We start from the raw sequence: 22,965 nt of genomic DNA, 5'->3' as shown, positions 1-22,965 counted from the left end.
AATAAGAATAACAATAGTAATAAATAAAACAATAAAAAAGATAATTCTAATAAAACGCATAAAGTTTACACAGATGACATATAGTGTCGTTTCTCCCCTCCTATACCGGACTTGATCTCTCTACAGAGCTAATTGTTGTGCGTACGGTTTCCTGTTCGTCGAGCCTAAAGTGTACATGTGTATGAGCGTATATATATATATATATAAATATACGTATGTATATAGATATATATATATATGTATATGTATATATCAATATACATATATACATACATATATGTAGTGTGTGTTTGTGTTATTCAATTGAAAACAAAAACTGAAAATTGCCAAAAAAGTGATCTTTTTCGACTTTTTCTTCGATATCGTTCTTGTTTTTCTTTGTTTCTGCTTCTTGTTCGCAAAGTTAAAAATACGTATAAAAACCAAAAAAACTTCACCCTAAAATAATGCTGGTTTGAATACGCCGTAAAGCATAAGAAATTTATTATATTTGTGAAAATTGATTGATTGCTGCCATTAGAAAAGCAGCCAGAATTATTATTATTAACTAATTCGCATTGTATTTATTGTCTTTTTTTTTTTTTTTTTTTTTTTTTTTTTTTTTTTTTTTTTTTTTTTTGTTATTACTTTGTCTTGTGTGAAATCCAAATACAATATATCGTCAGAGAATAAACAATTGATCGTGTCTAACCTTAAGCAAAAAGCAAAAAAAAGCTAGAGAGGCAAAATAAAAGGATAGATAAGTTAATTTATATCCGTGCGCTCAGCTGTGTTTATTTGGAGCCAGCAACATGGACCTATTGTGTACCGAAAATATTATGAACGATTATGAAAGTGATTTACAACAGCAAAAGCAAACGTTAATGAAATGCCATGAGACTACAACGTCATCGCCACCTTCTCTTTACTCGAGCAGCTCTTCTTTGTCATCAACGAATTGCTGCACATCCAGTGGCAGCAGTAATTCATCTTCCGGTTATAATTCAAGTGGCAGCAACAATTGTAATAGCATCAATGTCAATGCTAAAAATTTGCATACGTCTGCCACTACCATAACAGAAAAGAGCATTTCACCAGTTAATTATCAAAAACAACAGCCATCATCTAGTTGCTATACAACAACAACAACAACAACAACAACAGCGGCAACCGCGAATAATGTTTATACTAATAATCTTATTAATCGTTCGTTGGATTATGTGAATACGGCCACGGAGGATCCAACATTTCTTACTGATCGTTGCCTCGAAAATGCTCTTAAGGCTGAAGAGAAACGGCCACAACCATTGTGTACATATTTTAAGACCGTGCAAAAAGATATAACGCCTCCTATGCGTAAAATTGTTGCTGAATGGATGATGGAGGTGAGTTAGTTTCCTTTGCCTTTTTTCATATTCTTTTGTTTTGTATTGTTTTGTTTTGTTTTACTTTATTTTATAATCATTTTTGTCATCTCTCAAAAATCACTCCGAACCTTGTACCTTATCAGTAAGACAAACTGCTGCACTTTACTTTCAATCATTGATTTTTAACCATCAATCAGCGCACAACAAACAATGTGTGTTTGTGACTGACTACTATTCTTAATAAAATAAAAAATAAATTATCTATATATTGTATTAACCTCATTCAATGCTGCCGTGTTGCGTAGCTAGCTATCGCTTTTGAAGCCTTTTAATTACTGGCTATATGCGGTTTTTTCACCTTAAATTTATATATAAATGTTAGGGGGCGGGTGAGTTTATAGGTCCGCGTGCTCGGGTATGTACATGTGTGTGTGTGTGTGTGTGTGTGTGTGTTTATTTGTTTGTTGTTAGATGCATTCAGGTTTAGGAATGACTGATTGACTGACTGACTGACTGACTAAGTATACATTAAAGGGAAAAATCATATGCTTATCTCCTCTTCAATAATTTTAAAGCGGCGTCTATCAGTTATAGTTGCTTTGTTATTGTTTTTGATCTTTGCAATTATAACCGGTCATAAGTGTCTTAAACAATAACAAGACATGAGTATCGAACACATTAGTTATTATACATTTTCACGGTATCATTAACATTTATTACCATATTTCGAGTAAACTAATTAAATTAAATTAAAATTTTTTTTCGATTTAAAAGGTTTTCGTCTCCAATTAGGTACGTGTAAGTCTTGCTTTCGAATAGATTTGCTTTTTTTTTTTTTTTTTTTTTTTTTTGCGTTTGTCGTAATGTAGTTATAAATCTTTAGCGATAATAGATTGTTATAATTTTTGTTTTACATTAATTTATTATATATTTTATTATAGTTGTAAAACAAAACGTTGCTCATAATTTATTGATCATAAGTTTTGGAATGTTTCTCTTGTTACGGTTTACTGCTTTATATTTAGAATATTTGCGAAATATGTATGTGTATGTTCAATAAGTGCTCATTGTTAAAATATTGTTAGTAGACTTCATTGTAATATTACCATCACTTTTATAGCAACTAATACCTTTTGTTTTTGTTTTATCATATTTTTTGTTGACTTGTAATCTTATCATATATATAGCTCTATATATCTATATATATATATATATATATATATCATATATGCATATATATGTATATAAGATGATTCTCTGTGCGCTGCTGTTAACCTCTTTATAAGAAGTTGAATGCATTTTATTATTTCTCTTTTAATTACAAGTTCCCCCTCTCTCCGTCCTTTCAGGCACAAACGTTCGCTCGTAGTCTCATTCACTTAAGAGTATTCGTAATTATTAAAATAATTTATGGTTTATTCTCTAGAGCCGTAAAGAGTGTTTATTAAAATATTGTTTGATAATCTCTGTCATATATGTATGTTTAGTGCCTTTGTTAGTTTTGTGTGTAATTGTTTATCGCAATGAAATGTTTCTTTTATCATATATATATGTAGATGTGTATTTGGCTTTTTTTTTGGCATTCCTCTCCCATTAAGGCATAATTATTGTATAGAATTTCTAATCTTATCACATATATATGCATATATATATATAAATACATACACACAATAATATCACTTTCTTAACTTGTGACAATAAATAACTTCACACACCACTCGACTTAATTTCAATCTCACTAAAAGGCATACTAGTGTACATACACACATATTGATATATACCTAAATGTATAGATATATATATATATATATATATATATATATATATAAATATCTAGAGAGTTCTCAACATTTCCTTTCTGTACTGTCGATTTTCTAGTTTTCTCTTCTGCTACGGCAGTCTGTGCTAATGTGGATTGCCTGCCTCTATATGAACTGTTTCTCTCGTTACGGTATATTAAATGTATCTTACTGTTAGTAACACATAGAAAAATTAATGAAAGGTCTCATCTTTTATATATGAAGGACGTTAGAAAAGGAAAATGTTTTTTTTTTTCCGAAGGCTCAATAGTTTTTCGATTTCGAATTTCCGCTAATCCTTCGGTAAACTCTCTCATAAACACATAGTGCCTTGAAATTGTGTGTATAATATATATATTTCTGTCCTTCTCTCTCTCTCTCTCTCTCTCTCTCTCTCTCTCTCTCCAACTATCTATCTGTCTATTTCTTCTGATTATTGTCATTAATCTCATTATTAGTGCTTTGCATTTTTTCTTGTTCTTGCGAATCATAAAACACACACACACACACAAACTATTCGTTTTTAGTATATTTCTAGAAATATGTCGCCAGCTGTGTCCGTCTGTTTGCCGATGCAGACAAATTTGTAAAAATTGATTCAGATTTTAATTACGTTGCAGGTAATGATTGTCCAGAATTCAAGTCTAAAAAGCAATTAGGAACAGTTTACTCTAAGCTATAACGAAATATTAGAAATATTTTAGTACAGAAGTTCATAAATGCTCTATGTTCCTGAAAATGTTCCAATTGATCGTTTACCGTTTCCCTTAAGACCTTTGCAGATTTTCCTATCATTTTTCTCAAATCCATGTTCTAAGTAATAAATAGTTCCCTTAAGCCCGTTCCCCAACTTAACTTTAAACTTTTTGTCGCATGTTTCGCTATGTTTTTTGCGGTAATCAGATGTGAAAGATATGCAACATAAATTCATGGCGCAAAAGGCGAATAGTTCTCGATAGACTCTCGTGAGAGACGAGAATTTCTTATATACTTCTTGCACATCGGCATCTTATTAGCAAAAAATTACTATATGAAGTACACGCGGTTGAATGAATTTTTTTCACAAGACATCCAACTTTTCAATAAACTCAGACAATTTTACTGGAAACGTCAGTTGTCATCAGTGCACTTAGAGTTTCCATTAATACCTGTTAGCACGAGTAGGATTATATACAAAGAATTGAATGCATGATCAGACGTTGCATGTTACGCTGACAAACAATGCTTTTGATTTATTTTTTTGTTTCTCCTTCACATTACTTGCGATATTTCATTTTTGCCAACCTAATAGTCTTTTTTGCTTATTATGTAATTTAGTGTATATGTATTTGTTATAAACTCTTTAAACATGTATTTGTGTTTTATATGAGTCCTAATTTTGATTTCATTATTTTATTTTTATCAACAAATACACGCACATGCGTATAAACACTCATACCAGTATACTAAAATGAAAGTGTTTTCTTTTTGACAAAAAAACAAAAAAAAAAAATAAATAAAAAAATAATGGCAAAGTTCCAATCGCATACGGAAATCCTCACTATATAACATACATGTTCGGTACGATTGAATATATATATATATATACACATATAGTTGAGGCATACAAATATGTGTTCGTGAGTTTCATATGTCTGTTTGACTGTCTACACACGGACAATTTAGAAATTATCAATTATTTACATCTCAGGGTTATTGATATAATCCATTGAACTGATTGTATTAAAGGGTGACATTAATTTTTTTTTTTGCTTTCGAGCATAGAAGTAAAACTTCTTTTTCGTATGAGTAAGAAGTTGTTTTTTATTCTTATAAATCATACAAAATGAACAAGAAATTATTTGGGGGAAAACAATATTGATTTTCGCCAGTAAGGATAGCAATCTTTTAGTTAAGCTCTACAGAATGAGAATAAAAATTTATTAACATTTATTGATTTTCAAATTATCATACCTGTCTATCTTCTTCTTAGTCTTCCGTTGAAGTAATTCCCAGTCAATGCTGAAAGTTAATCCATATAAACCCATCATAACTCAACCAACATAACCCATCTTTCCAATAGTGTTTGGCCAAAACATGTCCGCGTAACAAATTTTACACCGATATCTGAAGACTGAACTAAAGAAAACAAGATGGACAGACGGACAGAAAATCTTAGAACACTATCGTACCAAATTTCATCAAAATATTTGAAAATCGCGATCTGTAGTTTAAACATTTTAAAATGAAGCCGGACAGATAGACAGACAAGTTTATAAAAGATAGGCATATCTCAGGTTTGTCTAGGGCGTTGTGTACAGCCATAGAAACTTAATATGACCTTGGTGTGGTCTATTGAGGCAATTTAGATTTTATTAACAATCGGTAAAGCAAAACGGATAACGAACAATTCGGCTCCATTTAGTTTCTGGGGTGTTCTTACGAGATCAGGCTGACGCATTTAAAACATATCAACGAGAAATTTGATATTCCGCCTATGCAAGACTTGCCGTAAGATCTTTCACATAGAAGTCTTTTAAATTTTTACGAGAAAAGACTGAGACTGGATTTTTCTCTAAAAATAAATTTCACTTTCTCTCCAAGTGAAGAGTATCGTAAGCAGCAGTCTAAAGCGTAAAATATTTTAAAAGCTTTATATTGAAACGGAAACCATAGTTAAGTCAGTTTTCCTTTTATTTATTTATTTTTTTTTTTTGTAAAGTGGTTCTCGAAGAAATAGCGAAATTAAAAACTGAGGCAGGGAATCAAGATAAAGAAGTTAAAGAAAGAGATAGAGAGAGATTCAAAGACGACTTCTTTAAAATATGAAACGGTACATATGATGTTAGTTCCCTTTGGCGGATCGGCTTTGTTTTTTGTTTTTTTTTTTTTTTTGTTAAGCTGAAACATCTTAAGAAATTTTGCACGAGGTATAATTTTTAGTTCGACTAGTGAGTTGCATAATAATTCACCGCGAGAGTAAATTGTATTAAGCGTAATGGAATTGAAAGTCAATAAACTCATTGAAATTGAAAAATCTTTCACCAACAGTGACATCATCGGAAAATGGGCAAGACTCTGAAGGCATATTTCAATTGTTAAAAAAACAACACACGCACATATCCCCATACATATGACGGCAGGATAGCGAAATTGCTGTGTATATCTATTGAATAAGATCCTTAGCGAAAAGAATTTGAGATAAATAACGATTTCTTTCGAATAATCGTATGCGGGCAATGAAATGAATCAACATCATCAAGACATCATCAAAAGTTTTCAGAATTTTAGATCGGTCAGTGAAGTGGTTGAAGCGGACCAGTCGATAAAAAAAATTAAAAGCATACGATTTGCTTAAATTTATGCTTTACTTATAAAACTAGATTTCAATGCAAGCCAAGAAAACCAAATGACTTTACCTAATTTTCATTCTATTAAATGAATTATGTGATACTGACATGATGCCAAACGATACCATTGATTAGAAAGAATTGCATTCAATTGTCGACACTCCAAAGTTTTCTACTAACGAACAATAATTGCTTGAGGTACTAATATAAAAGAAAGTAGTTCACTTTTCTCATTTCCCTGGAGAATAAAGAGATGAGCAGTTTCGAATTGTTGCTTTAGGGAGCATTCTGCACCTATGTTACTCTCCCCCTTATATACTTTTGTATAATAGCGGCAAGCAAAAGTGTATAAAAAGTCAAGTGAACCCAGAATGAACGATTTCAAGAAAGTGAAACATAAAAAATGTTAAAAAAAAAGAAAATTAAGTACCATTAGACACCCTACGTCAATTCGCCTAACGCAGCTGTTCAATTGTTTTGGTATTAATATATAGAAAATTGCAGATCATTGTCATGCAAAGGCATACTTTTCATGAAAGCCCGCATATCGGAGGATGCCCCGACCTTATATCACATAGTGCAATACATATATTGCAAACTTGAACCAACTTCCTAAAAACTGTATCCCTTTTCAGTTTTCATTATAAACAGCTCGATAGATAGATAGACTTTCTGTCCACATAAGCTTGCGTGATAGCCAGCCAGCCCCTATATATAAGAGAAAGTCTTAAAAATAGACGCTTAATTTTTTTTGCTAATTTGTTACTATCAACCGATTTTCATCATAATTTTTTTTCTGGCGAGCTTATTATTCATGAGAAACCTTACTTGGCGCGAGGTCCTAGAAGTAGACTCATCTGGTTCTAATTTGGTGCACTCAATTTTCATGTCCAGTTACAGTCATGAACAAATTTTCATCGCAAAACATAAAACAGTTCGGTCTCTTTGGCACATAAAGGTTTACATATTCTCAGAACCTCTACATATATGGTCCAAATTAGGTAAGGTTAATTTATACGCCAATTTATTATTATTATTATTACTATTGTAAATAATAATAGTAACGGTTATATGAGTGCAGGCTGAATACTATTACTTAGGGACTTTTGTCGAGAAAATTTGAAAATTGAAAATTTTTGACATATAATGGCTTTTCAAAATTAAGGTGTAATATGGGGATTAGTCGAAAAAGTTGACCGGCACTAAATTTTAGCGAAATATCTCAAAAATTTCTACCTGAACAGGGGCAGACATCATATGGAGAGATAGACGATAGCTTATATTAAGAAAGTGATTCTGAATCGATTGGTATAGTAAAAGGTAGTCCCACAGCACCACAAGTGATATAGGGTACAAATGCAATTCTTGTCGCGGTTAGAAATTACTCTCTAGAAAAACTAAAAATGTTCACAATTTCCCCGTGAAATCAGTTTCTGTTAACGTTATGTTAACTGAAAAACAAAAAAAAAACTTAGTAATCAGCGATCAATAACTTAAGCTTTATTTGTTTAAGTTCGTATTTCAGTTAAGGAAATCGGAGTCAACCGATTATTGAATTGTGGGCTGATGTCACAAAATTTTGTTTACGTAATTCTTGCTATATATACTATACACCACCAGCCGTAGAATAAGGGTATGTTAACTTTGTGCGGATGTATGCAATACCCAGAAAGGCTTGAAGTAGACATAAGTTGTATTCAGAAAATGCTTCTGAGTTGATATATAGGATTGTTTGTCCATCTGTCCGTCTTGTTGCTTGTGCTTTCGGGATATTTTGATGAAATTCGGTACAACGGAATATTTTGACTCCAAGAAGAACGCCATTGAAAATGTTTGGAATCGGAGTAATTTTTCGCCCAATTCCGATATGATGCCATATTTTGGACAGTTGTTGTTATAAAAACAACTGTTTAGTGATGTAGGGTATTTAATGGTGAGCTATAGTCCACTATAGTAGTTTTGACTTGTTTATGCAATAAATTTCTACGTCTTATAAGAAAATATATTTCGAGAAACTTTTATTTACTTACACATTCATCGATTAAACAAAGTAACAGGACTTTGTTGTTTTGTTTTTTTTTTTTTTGTTTTATTTTTTCTCTCTTTTCCTGGACGCTGTTCAAGTAACCCAATAGTTCGTCGAAATGTTTATTTTGAAACAATATGCAGCAAAGACAATTGTTGTTTTTGTTATTGTTGTTGTAATTGCTGTTAATATTATTGTTTATTGGGGAGGAATACAACACATCTGCCATTTAAGACAAGCTGCTGCTGCTGCTGTTGCTGCTGCTGCTGCTACTGTTGTTGATGATGAATTGTAAGAAAAGAAAAATGCAATATACGAGACTAAACTAAAAGCAATGTAACAACGAGAATGAATTAACCCGACATTACATTCATTCGCTTCTTTTTTTTTATTATTATTTTCTTAAATTTCTTTGATCTCATTTAACACACACCCCAATAATATGAAGTAATGAAACCTTCTTTGCATATGCAAAAAGGGATCAAGAAAATCGCTCACTACAGAAATTGTCAGCAAAAAGTGAACGCAGCCGTCTTCGATTTGTTAACAAAATTAATATCAGTTATAAGTCATTTAAACAGATGTACAGCTTAATTATATGCAACTGAAAATTAAGTAAAATTAATTCGAAATTTGAATATTTGCTATATATAAAGTATTCCACCCATTATAATTCTCTAGAACTATCTACATTATTATATATTTATAAAATGTAACGGTAAACCTGTTTTTGTGCTATGAGTAGGGGTCGGGAGTAGAAAAAAAAATATTTATAGATTTCGTAAAGAGCTATAAAGAACAACTTTTCATAGCATATTAAAGAAAAACTACTTTATAAAGTAAAAGGGATCCGTGAAACAAAAGTCCACCTTAGTCAAGCTTAACGCAAACTTTATGAAGTAGCGAAAAGTTCTTGAAAGTGAATGATGTACGTGGCTGTAAATATAATAATAAAATAATAAAAGTTTAATTTCTCTCTCTCTCTCTCTCTCTCTCTCTCTCTCTCTATCTGTCTATGCACCGCACAAAAAAAGTGACGGAAAACAAATTGCACAAATTAAAAGCGCATAAAAAAATATCGCACAAAAACAGGTTGATCTGTATACAATTGTATTGTAGATATGTTGATTTGTATACAATTGTATTGTAGATATGTCTAAGAAAAAGGAAAACCCTATCCGATGTTAGCGTTAACATTCTTGTCCGGAAGTATAATATACATATATATATAAAATTTACACAATTTTCTTTAATTATTATATTTGTAAAATAGTAAACAAATGTTAATACCTATATATATAAAACAAAATAATAATTTCGATTTCAAGCAAGAATTAACAACACTTTAGTTAAAATCAAATTTTTTACAAAATGTAAATCATATTTTCGGACAAATAAAAACAAACTAAATAAACAATATGAATACATGCAGTCACCAGCTAATCTGAAAGATTAAACGAATACTGTCCTCCGTGACACTTAAGTACATAATCAAATCAATAGGAAAGTGGAGGAAAGTGGAAGTTTCTACACATTTGCTACAATTTGTTTTTTTTACAAAATGTAAATCATATTTTCGGACAAATAAAAAAAATTGAATATATGATATGATTACATCGAGTCATTCAGCTAAGCTGAATTTTTTGAATTAATTTTTTAATTAATTTAGTACGTAATGAAATCGATAAAACAAATGCTAAAATTTGTTGCCCCACTACTTATGGTAATAAGTTAGTGAACTGAATTATAAGGATAATCGAGTGGAACTCAATTGAAAATGCAAAGCTTTTTTAGAAATTGTGCTCAATTATTTCAATTGATAGAATGAAATGCAGCATAGTGCAAAGGGCGTTTTAAAAATTTGTATGAAAATATCTTCCCATGCAACGTTCACTAAAAATGCGTTTTCTTGGGAATATTCTAGAAAAAATTGTATGATTTGTTGAATTATTTAAAAAAATTTTCAAGAATTTTTTGTTTTTGTAAAATCAACAAATACTCAATGGAAAGGGAAACAACGGCAGTAATCCTTCACAACGAAATTACACATCTTGACGGCCGTCATATACAACCAACAACTTGTTGACAACGAAAGACTACGACAGATGCAAACAACAAAAATATTTGTGTTCTTATTAACGCAAAGCATATTTATATATTTGCCATGCAATTATTTTTTATCTAATGCTACGAAAAAGCAAGATATTTTGTTTAGATCCTAGTAGTTGGCTAGAAGTCCTCACAGTTGAATATACGAGAAGCAGCGACACTTTTTGTTCTCGATAATATTGAAAATGCAAGAGAGCCTCTTGTAATTACATATATTTCTCTCTCCCACTTTCACTCTCCCTCTATTTCTGTATTTTTTAAGGGAACGAATGCGATATAGAACTTTACAAAACCTAAGCCAAGAAGGAAAAATTTGAAAAACAGAATATGTGTCCTAAGCAATGCGTGCAAGATGTTATTAAAGATGGTGTTAAAAATTCTGCCTCATAAGAAAATATCTTAAGGATATAATTTTTTTTTTTTTTTTTTTTTTTTTTTTAAATATATATTTAATCAATCGTTTAGGACATATACCGTGTACGTGCGGGCGTGGTGGTAAACAACAGTGTAGTATTTTTGTGCGTTCGCTCGGTAACGACCATCGCTGGTATATTTCATCTGTAAAGTATGTTGCACGTTCAAGTTGGGTGTTCTATGCAATACATATATGATATGTAGATTCGGTTGCTTTGCGAATTATTGATGGACCAGACTGGTCTATTTAAAATTATATAAGAAGATCAAATGGCAATATTCTCAACTTTATGTATATCGAGAAAAAGTGCTTTCACGACTTTTACAGGAAATGAAAAGCACAAGTAATATAAAGCAGCCAACGCATCCCAAGGTTTATAAAGCATTTAAAAGAAATTTTGATCAAATTGAATTTTAATTTTTTATTTCATTTATTAATTTTTTTTTTTTCTTTTTTTTTGTGTTTCAAAAATATGCTTAACTACGTTTAGTTCCGACTTGTAAATAATCCACTTTTTTTTTTTGTCTTTTCTTTCTCTATCTATTTATATCTGTGTTTTCTAATTGCCTTTTGGCCTTAGTTAGCTGGAAACCGATATAATTGAGAAAAAGAAGTATAAAATGTTGATCAAGAACAAGTGCATGTGTGTTTGCATCGCGTAGCCAGCCAACCTCAACTGTACGGTGTGTGCTGAACACCTTTCGTAGCGCAATCGGAAAGCGAAATTATGGGAGCGAGTAAGAAGTTTGACCCCTTTAGTTGCTTTTAATTAAATGTGATATAAATTTGCATAAGGCAATAACTCGGAAGTTTTGCAGCTGTATGCTGGAATTCTCTAATATAGTAGTAAATAGTTTGAAATAATTTCTTATAACTTTTTTTATTTATTTATTTTTTTTAATGTAATAAGAACGAACTATCGATAAACTTTTGTTTGTTTATCGATAAGAGAAAGAGGCAAAAAAGAAACCTTTACCTTAAATACCTTTTCTCTATGTGGTGGTTGTTTCCTTCTTTACCTGTAAGAATAACAGACGGACAGATAGACAGACAAATACATAAACAGACATACCGACAGAAAGAGCAAACACGCGCATTCATTTCTGTGCATATCTTTTTCTTAACCTTTTGTTATGAAATTTTTTCGTTAAAATGCCAGCTGTGCAAAATGAATTCTGTCAGGACTTTCTTAAAGGACTCGTTTCGTTTCGTTTCGTTTTCTTTTTTTTTGTATTTTTTTTTTTTTTTTTGTTTTCTTTCCTTTCTTTGTACGACTGTTGTGAGCAGTTGTTTTAGGTACGTAAATATTGGTGGTTGTATCGGAAGGGAAAAGCAAATTGTTATGCCTTGAGAAAACAATTCTCAAATACATACATATGGACATATGTATGTATATACGTTTGTATATATTTTCTTTATTTATTTATTTTAGTTTTTTTTTTTTTTTTTTTTTTTTCTTTCCTTCGAATTACGGAACATGACATGTACTCGCTCGCAAGCAAGTACAGTTGTGCGATTACCCAAGGGGCTGTGAACGATTTCTTGTATACTTTTTGTAGTTTCATTTCACTACTGTACTGGGTTTCGGTTCGTTTTTAATATTTGGTATCATTTTGTACGTATTGTTGTTTTTTTTTTTCCTTCATTTAGTATGCAAAGTTCAAGGGCATACATTTATAATTTATATATATTTTGATTTTAAATTTTTGTGCAATGGTTTTCTTGTTTATTCAAATACGCAAATATGCGCAGTTTTTGTTTTTGCCCCTCTTTTACTCTCGAACGTGTTGTAATTCTAGCTTAAATTTTTTGGGCAACACTTTGTTTTTCCTTTTTGTTGTTGAGGTTTTTTTTTCTTCACATTTTTCGAATTTTTAAACTTGTCTTACCAACAGCAATAACAACTATAATAACAACAATAACAATATTAGACTTTGCATATACACGTTTCCTTACCTCTTCCCTTTTTCACACTTCTCTGCTCTTTAACAAATAAATATCTTCCCTAAGCCCCTTCAATCCGTTATTGTGGTTATGGCGCACCGTCACCATCTACAGCTAAACATCATTGTGCTGACTTTTAATAAAATCGAATAAAAAAGAATTAAAAAATAAAAATTGTACATTTTTTCATTCAAGCCATTGAACTTGAATGGTATTGAACTCGTTGGGGAAAAAAAAAAAAAACCGAAACAGCACACAAAGAAATCGTTAGATTTTAGTTTTAATAAAATTCTGCTTTATATAGCGTGATAAGTTAAATAACATTATGTTAAGTGCATCAGGAGACTATTAAAATTTCTATTTATAATAGGCGTAGACGAGAACCACGCTAGTTACGCTTGTAAAAAATAGCAACGTGCTTGATGAACGTTAAAGTCATTCGTTAACTCACCTCTAGTTATGATGGAACTACCAGAAATGAATCTAAATAGACAGAGCAAATGTTGTAACAGAGTCTGTGTTTTGACATAATTTATAGTGTTTCGTGCAGAGTTTCTAAAGACCTCGGCTGATTGATAGTGATTCGACTGATTATCTCACTCAGAAGACGAAAATCGTACAGAATTCTTTGATGATCGTAAAGGTCTCGCTTTCTTTCTTTCTCTCTCTCTCTCTCTCTCTCTTTCTTTCTCTCGCTCTCTCCCTTCCAAGTGATATCAAAGATAAGAGCAAACTTTCAATTTCATATAATTGTTAACAGTAAGTCTGTTCAGGCGGGCTCTCTGCTGTCTCAAGTGAAAATACGTTCACTTTCAATTTTTTGAGGCCAAACGCAATATCAAGTCCAATATTGTTAAGATATTATGTTATAAAGTATCATAAAGATATAGGGTCTTTCAGCAAGAAGCGTCATTTTGCAATAATCACGGAATAGTGCTCCTAGTTGTGCCCCACGTCTACGTTCGTAGCATCAATTTCAAGGTGAAAAAACAATATCGTTTGGCAGTGCAGTCATTAAGTTTGACAGTCGAATCAGCGCGACCCAAAACCGAACCAAAGGGCCGATTGGTTGGAAAAATGGCTCGATGATTTCTCTTAAGTTTTCCAAATTTTCGACGTGACTTTTTTACATATTTACTACGTGGACAAAGGGAAATGAACTTAATCACTGAGATTGATTTACTTGAACAAATCGTAGCCATGTCTATTGCATTTTTTGAAGCCCAATCGATTATTAGGCTTAAAATGGAATTGTGGACTTTATCAAGTCCTAATACAAATACATACGTACGCTTTCTCAACTTATTATTATTATTATTATTATTATTATTATTAATTTAACCCCGAGAAATAAATTCTAAGACTAAACTCTTAAAGCGATATTATCTAAGGCTATCTAAGGCTTTTATTAAAATCTCTCCCGCACTTGGGATTGTCAACTCACGAACTCACGTTCATTGAGATGCTAGTCGAGATTCGTCGCCTTCGGCGGATTCAAGTTATTTTAATTCGTTTTTGTTTTTATTTAATTATTTATTTTTTAAAATTGTTTTTATTTTATATATATTCTTTTATTATTTTTTATTCATATATTTGTTTATTTATTTATTATCAAACTTATTTCATTTTAATTTAATTATGATGCTCGCCTAATAAATTTATTTATAATTGTTTAAATCCATAATGAAATTAATTACATTTGGCACAATTAATATTTTTTCTTTTCAAACTTTAAAAAAAAAAAAAAAAAAATACAGCATTTGTTTAAACACAATTAAAAATGTGCATTGAGTACAACATTTATTGCAATAAATATGTGCAATAATTCATTCGAAAGATATAGTTATTGCGCATATGGTACATCGTATGTATGAGCATATGTAAGTAAATGTTTAGATATACGATGACATCTATTATATTAGATAATATATGAGGACGTTCGTTATATGCAATTTTTGCATTATTATTATTATTATTATTGCGTTTATTTGTTAATATGAGGGGGCGTCAAGTTTAATAAATGTAAATGATTAAAATTATGCAAATATACATGCATGTATATCGATCATGATGATGATCCATCCGTCTTGCCCAATACCTGTTATTAATTAATAAATACCTCTTGTAATTAATGAATGGCAATAATATTTTCCATTTGTTATAACCTTCAAGGTTTGAGCTTAGCTTCTTCTTCTTCTTCATATCTCTTAAGAGATCTCTTAATTTCGATATGGAAATCGACGAAATGACGACCGAACAACTATTACTACTTTGAAATCTATGGCAAAAGCTTTTTGATTTTATAAATTTTTTGTTTGTTTACTATTTTCGTAAGATGGAGGTAATCAAGAATTCGTCACAAGATAAATCAGTTTCCTTGCTTACTATGCAATCGTTTCAGACAATGGGTATCCAAGATTTTTCCTTCAATATGTATACTCCGTCCTTAGCTGTTCTCTTTTTCTCTCGTGTCTTTGTAACATGAATTATTTATTATACCTTTTCTCATATAAGGTCTGCACAACTTTAAACAATCATAATTGTTATCATCATTATGGTTTTATGTGATAGCGGCCGACGTTGGTCTGAGAATTTGAAATATTTGCAAAGTAATAAAATACCTTTGAAATTAAAATAAACTATGCAATACGAATAAAAAATTAAAATTAATCTATATGTATAAGCAATATGTACCTACCGTTTCTACTCTCATTGAGTTAAATTGTAAACGTTTTGACTGAACAAAAATCGGTAAATCCTCATCTACTAATCATATGGCAAAGGCAGATGTAATGTCTTATGCTATTCTTAGCGAAAATATAAAATAAGTCTTAACTGTTCCTCCAGCGTTTTATAGTTTAGTTACTGTCTTCGCTCAAATGAATTGATGATGGAAACCAATCCGTTTATTTCGATATTTCGAATTGTTTTAGAGTTCCATGCATTGTCATGTTGATTTTGCTTTATACAATAATTCGTAAGAGAAAAACAATATTTAGTATATATTGAAATGCATAGTGGCGTTATAGTCGAGAAAGGCCGACCATTGAGGTACACTTTATCACCACTTTGCCTAGTACTTCGCCTATTCACTCACACGTCACACTTTTCATGGAAGCCCTCATATTGGAGTATGGCCCAAAATTTACATCACATGACGCAATATTAATTTTGTAAACTTAATTTACTTAACCTAAAAATGTTATAGATAGACTTTCTTTCCATATATGGGTTTCTTTTTCATGATAACTCCTATATAACTTAGGGTTTTAAAAATAGATCTGCCTGATCCGAACTCTCTATCATTAATTTATTTTGCTAGATTGCTACTGTGGATCAATTTTAATCAGAAAATACTAAAAGTTAAACCTGTCTCCGAAGGTCTTACTATTCATGAGAAATCTTATACGGACGACAGGATTTTCAAAAAATTTGCCCAACCGAATCAAAATTCTCATATTAATTTTGAATGCCGCAAGACTCTTTGGCAAGGAAGCTTTGAAAAAAGCATTTTTTTTTTTTATTAGGAGTGGTGGAAACAGTGGACCGATCAGAAGCGTTTTTAATAGTATTCATCCATGGGGCGAAACACGTTAGTGTTGGAAATTTCATCGAAATATCGCAAAAATTGATCTATACGTTGAAAGAACACGATCAGGCTGACAGTGGGGCAAACAAGATTAAATCGATTCAGAATCATCTTCTAATGTAATCAAGGGATGGGCTAATTTCATTTTTCTAGGTTTTCCGTACATCCGCCTAAACTTAATGCACCTTTTTGATCGTAAATGTTGTGAAGTATAATAAATAGACTTATGCTAGTTTTAAAATAAACGGCTAATGTCTCCTAATATGATCTTTGTACACTGACTAATAACAGTTCACTCTTAGGGCTACCTTAAATAACGGCAGTTTTTGGTTCATTTGGACATCGGACTTTCGCGATAGCATTTCTCCCGGAAACAAACAACTTAGGAATTTCTAGAAAAAATTTCCGTTTGCAGATGATTGGTTAAAAAATAAAAAGTAAATGATTTGCTTTTAGGAAAACGTGAAGATTTTTTTATAACAAATGCTAGCGCAGTATACTATAAGTAAGCATTGTCAGCGTAACAAGGTAAGTAAATGTAAACAGATATGGTGACGCTGTGCACATGTAAAAGACATGCCATATGTAAATTCTTGCATATCTATAAGGTTAGATACTCAACGCATAACATATACCATAACAAAAGATTAGCATCCGCGCGTACAGGTAATAACGTGAAGAAGCAAACAATATTTACGAACGACATATATGCGATATAAGAGATGGCAAACTTTAGAGATCGATTTCAGTGATGTCGGTAGTTCAACTGAGGCCAAGAAAGTTTGTTAATTAATCTCTTTGAAATTTTGATTTCGCAATCAATAGTAAGGACACATCTGTCCCTCGTGACTATAAAACAATGCGACCTTTTAACGATACATACGAATATTCGATCGCACCTTTACACTTCAGTTTGCTTTAGTGTGCCATCTATTCCTTAAATCCGCGTCTCATAAGTGTGCACACCTAGCAATTACAAGAGTCTTTGACAGAGTTTTTTTCCAAGTTTCTGATCAAGACGAGCACGTTTTGCAAAACATATGGATATTTTAGTTACATGCCCCTGTGATGGATATAAAAAAAAAATATATTTATATTTCTTGTTTGTGCTTAATGTAGAAATGTTGGTTAATTTTGTAAACGATCTGACTAACTTTGAAAACATTATTATAAGCTTAACTAAGCTTACCATGCGATAGGCTGTTATCTTCAATCAAACTCACCCAAGGCCGTTCCAGTTTATTTCATTTATTTCTAATGTTTCTTGTTTTACATGAGTATATACATATATATATATATATATATTATGTATTTTTTTTTTTTTTTTTTTTAATTTTTTTTTTTTTTTTTTCTCATTAACAAATTCTAATTATTTTAAATATTTAAAAAAAAAAAAAAAAAAAACATTGAAATTTTATTACAGATTAGCAAGACAATGCGCTGCGGGAATTGAATTGAGTGTATTATCTATTGCCTTAGTTTCTCTTTTCTTCTTCTTGTATATCTGTCTCATCACATCAACGGTCCTTCGATCTTCTCCTTTTCCACTAACTTCTGTTGCAAATAAATCAGCAACGTATTGCTTTTGATCTCGGCTCATTTAAGTCATTTATATTTATTGCTAATTATGACACTAACAATCTGATGCTGAGGATCACCGTAAAGCAGTCACAGGCGTTCTCTATGCTGTGTCTTTTGCAGCATAGCAAATTTTATTGCGACCATTGCCATGGAATGTCAAATTTTTAATGCAAGAGCATAAAAAACTAGCGCAAACAAACTAGGAATAAATTCATTGGATTGACGGCCTATACGTCACAGAAAGTTGCAACTATAGCGGCCGAAATATAGCTTTAAACGTCACATAATATCTGAATTTGTTATGCCTTTGCCTCTAAGTATACCCTACACCATCTATGGTACAAGGGCAGGTTAAGTGAGCGCGGACGTATACAATACCCCGAAAGGACTAAGGGCTTAAGCGTCACCATTCATCTTATCGATCAATTCAGAATCAATTTCTGAATCGATCTAAGCTTATCTGCCCGTTTATTCGTCTGATGCTTGTGCATTTAGTATTACGACCTACAGGTCGTAAATTTTAAGATACCTTGATCAAACTTAGTACGTTGAAGTGCTTTGTCTCAAGGACGAACGCGATTAAAGGTAGTTCGAAATGGCCCATTTTGCCTACCACTCATATAACGCCTTGGTAAAGTCATAGCACTATAGCTGTGGCAAAGAATAGGCAAATCCCATAGATCGATTTAAAGTTTGATGCATACATATAATATATATTTGTTGCTTCATGTACCGTTTTCAGTACACGATAAGTTCTCTTTGTTTGTCATGCTCAATTTTATCAATTAAAATGTGAGAAACTAAAAATGATTTATTGTTATTGTCATTAACTTATCCGATGAGTGATTTTTCAACACCATTTAAGACTTGTACCCATCTCAGAAGTGTTTATTCAAAATCATTGAAGTTGTTAAGGTGTATCGGAATTGGTACATGTGGTATAGAAATGGAATATACTCGTAAACAGTTTGACAGGCAATGCTTTAGTTCAGGGCATATATATTTCGAATAGTTTTCCAGAGCATGTTAGAAGCAGCAAAAGTGAAGAAGTACCTAAAGACTATAATGTATTTATGGTGTGGTGTTCAAATTCTTGCAATGGCAAATTATTCGACGAATTTTTATTCGAGTTATTTGAATATTATTTGTCAATGACCAATAAAGACGACTCAATCACACGCACGCACATACACAGCGAGAGAGAGAGAGTGATTGAGGGAGTTTTACGTCGACAGACAGACAGATAGGCGCACCCAAAAATAGAGACACACACACACACACACACACGTAAACAGATATTTAAGATTGGCTTTGCACGTTTATAAGATGGGTAGAAAATGTCGTAATACATGTATACGATCGATCCAAGCGTTTCCTATAATAATATCAAATATTTACCTCATCACTTGGATCTCATCTCATGTCTATTTAAGTTAATGACATCGTACTGATAACCAAAGGCGGTCAAAATTCGTTTATAATGATATTTGACATTTACTTAAGTATGTATACATTTAATTTACATATAAAATGACTAAAATTCTCCGCTTTCAATTAGTACTGCTTGTCACATGGCTACAGGTAACAAATGTATTATTAGTTTTTCTTAAATATCAAAATGTATGCGTGTGAGGTCTTCAAAAGTGAATGCACCTGTTTTCTTACTTTACCTTTTTCTTTTGTTTTTCTCTTTAACCGCTATTCTTTAACTAACTTTTCATATGGTTTATAAAACGATCACATACATATCATTTCTTTCTCTTTTGAGAAAACATTTTTGTGTGTTTTTTCGTATTTTTTTTTTTTTTTATATTTAAATTCCGTTTTAAATATTTACACTATACATACAGTGAAACTATGTAAAATTTAAACACGTGCTATTTTGATCTGAATTTCGATGATTATAACTTTTTTTAAGGTACTGTTGGTTTCTTTTTTTTTTTTGTTTCGTTTTCGCTACATTGTGGTGTTGCTTGCTAATATATGTTAAAATGTATATGACCGTCTCATCGTCATTTAGCTGTATGTATGAATACATGCACGCAGGTGTGTATGTGTGTGCGTGTGCATGTGTGCGCATGTGTGTGTGCATGTGTGTGTGCATGTGTGTATTCATATCTATTTTTATTCAAGTTAAATCAATTGACGTTCGCCTTTCACATTGATATGTACAAACAATCAAAAGCACATACAAAATACCGTCAAAACAGCTGATTTAATATAAAGCATTTGATGATCATTCGTTATACAAAGTCCAATAGTGTTAGTATCAAAACTAAATATATATATATATATATGTATATATATATATAGATATGTATAGATAGATAATACCTTTTTAAATATATGTTTATATGAGAGTGTGTAAAAAGGTTACCAAATATCTCACACAGAACTAATTCTAAACGATGAATATGCTCTACACGCGTAACAAATGTATTTATATTTGATTGTTGTCATTCATGTTCGCTATTGTGTTATTGTTACATACATATATTTTTTCATCGAGCTTTGGCATCACAATTTTGTTTTCCTCAGCTTTCGTGATTCGTTGCCATTTGTTTTGTATTTGCGGAATATACATATATATATGTATTTCTCGTTTAGATTGGTATGTTGTAGCGACTTTTGACAGATTCAATTCGTAATTGGTTGCTGTGTTAGTGACACCACAGAAACAGTCAAATCGCTCCAATTCTCATACATTTATATATAGACTTGTACATGACCATATGTATATAAATATATGTATGTGAATAAAATTTTATATATATTTTTTTCTATTTCTTTCCTCTTCTATATATCTATCTCTTTTCATGCCTTCCGTCTACACATATATATATATATATATAATCAAATATAATATAGATTTGGTACGTAACTCTTTTTTTTTTTTGTTTCTTCTCTTCTTTTTCTCCCCCTCACTCTATCTCACTCTCACTCTCTCTCCCTCTCTATCAATCTTTCTCTCTCACGCTCCTGCTCTTTTGCGAAGAAAAGCAACGTTGCCAATTTTACGCTTGAAATTTATTATCATCTATTATCAAAAGTATCAGGTTCAAATCCCAATTCTGTTCTGAGAATTTTTCTTATTGTTTACTTTTATGGGACGTTTTGATTATTTTCTTTTATTTAATTTGATTTAATAAATAATCCTATTCATAGTATTTTTCACAAAAGCCGTGCCCAAAATTTTCAGTAACAGCTAGGATCCGGGTAATGTGGATTGTGTAGTGTTCATCTTTGGATACATTCACGGCAACTCTTCGACAGATATAAAAGAGATTTGCCGATCAATCAGATCCTTTAACAAGATTGCAAGACTTTCCGTTCGCGTTTCCAACCTCTCGTCCTGAAAGCATCCATATATCGCCCGACACACTAACGCAATCTGTTATTCTTTAATCACACTGTGCGCATTTGGAACAGCTTATCAGCAGGACTCTTTCCACCCTGCCTGATGTCTCGATACTTAAAGCAAACGTAAGCAAACTCTATTCTCTCTTTCCGTCCTTCTCTACTTATAGTCCTAACTGACTACCTTCGTGCCTGCACGTATAGAAGAAATATAAAAAAAAAATTTGTTTTTATACCTTACACCACTAATAAGATACCTTTCAAAAAATCTCTATGTGTACCCCTATCTCTCTGCCTGTCTTCTTCTCTTGTATTCAACCTAGTGACCGCAGTTTTCGAGATATTTCGATAAAATGCCGGTGAGCCAATGGCATGTTTTGAACACTATTGAAAAGAGTTCGAATCGGACCACTTTTTACGCCACTTCCCATATAACTTCTCATGTTTGAAAAGTCGTTATGTGAATAAATATAGGGCGGTGTAGCGGGCTGCTTCCAAGAATTTATGATAGACAGAAATAAATCCATTTATTAGGTATTTAAAAAAAGAAAAAAAGAAGAAAATTTTATTCGCCTTAAGGCGAATTTGTGAAATATTTTATTATTAAATCTGGGCACGGCAGTGAATCGGGCGAAACTATTATAGATCGCTTTCTTCTTAAGTGCATGAATAAAAGCTCTTTACAGCGAATTATAGGTCAATCATCAATATTTGTGCAACTCACTCTTTTATGCTTACTTCGCGCAACTAACAACCCTTTTGAAGGTCGATCTGTCGTTATTAAAATCCATCCATGCCATTTCCAACAGCATAGGGTTAAATGGATTTGGATGCGTATGCCGCCGATTAAGCATATTTACAGAGTATAACAGAGTATTCAATGCGCAATTGTAGACTGCGTTAACTTAGGGATCAAACTTTTACATCCCTGTGTTTCAATGTTGTATCTGAAATTTTTGAACCAAAGAAAACACATAGCTTCAATCTTTATATATGTGTGTGTGTGGCTTACGATCACGAAATGAATGAATAGAAGAGGGCTTACAATTTTTAATAGAGTACCTGTGTATAGAAATTGAAAGGCAGCGATGGAATGAAATGCAAACATATGCTCAAAATTCTAGCATTAATATTAGTCATACGTCCATGTTTTTTTTTGTTTTCTTTTTTCAATTTTCTTATGTATATATATGTGTGTGTACATACATATATGTAGTTTTTTCCATTTTATCATCTAATGTCACTATCAATTTCAAATTACTGTGACATATACATAAGGCCTCACATTGCCACCTATTTTTAAAGACAATAATTGCTTTTTGTTGTTGTTATTTTGAAGATTTTAAATATACTTCTCTTGTTAGTCTTTTAATTAAGTTGATAATGCTGTTTTTGATCATGATCATAGTGATGATGATAATGATGATGATGATGATGATGATGATGATGATGATGATGATGATGATGATG

General features: G+C 31.6%; 1 protein-coding gene across 1 annotated transcript in view; it reads left to right on the top strand.

Moving 5' to 3' along the window:
* Nucleotides 1-581: 581 nt before the first annotated feature.
* LOC119644623 (G2/mitotic-specific cyclin-A) overlaps nucleotides 582-22,965 on the top strand; it is a 94,633-nt gene continuing 72,249 nt past the window's right edge. Inside the window, exon 1 of the mRNA XM_038044248.1 lies at nucleotides 582-1,364. Coding sequence (XP_037900176.1) covers nucleotides 792-1,364 — 573 coding nt within the window. The 5' untranslated portion in view covers nucleotides 582-791. The remainder of the gene's footprint in view (nucleotides 1,365-22,965) is intronic.

This window comes from Glossina fuscipes, unplaced genomic scaffold (genome assembly GCF_014805625.2).
Source record: "Glossina fuscipes isolate IAEA_lab_2018 unplaced genomic scaffold, Yale_Gfus_2 0, whole genome shotgun sequence".
NCBI classification, from domain to species: domain Eukaryota; kingdom Metazoa; phylum Arthropoda; class Insecta; order Diptera; family Glossinidae; genus Glossina; species Glossina fuscipes.
This window is presented reverse-complemented; position numbering and strand designations above follow the sequence as displayed.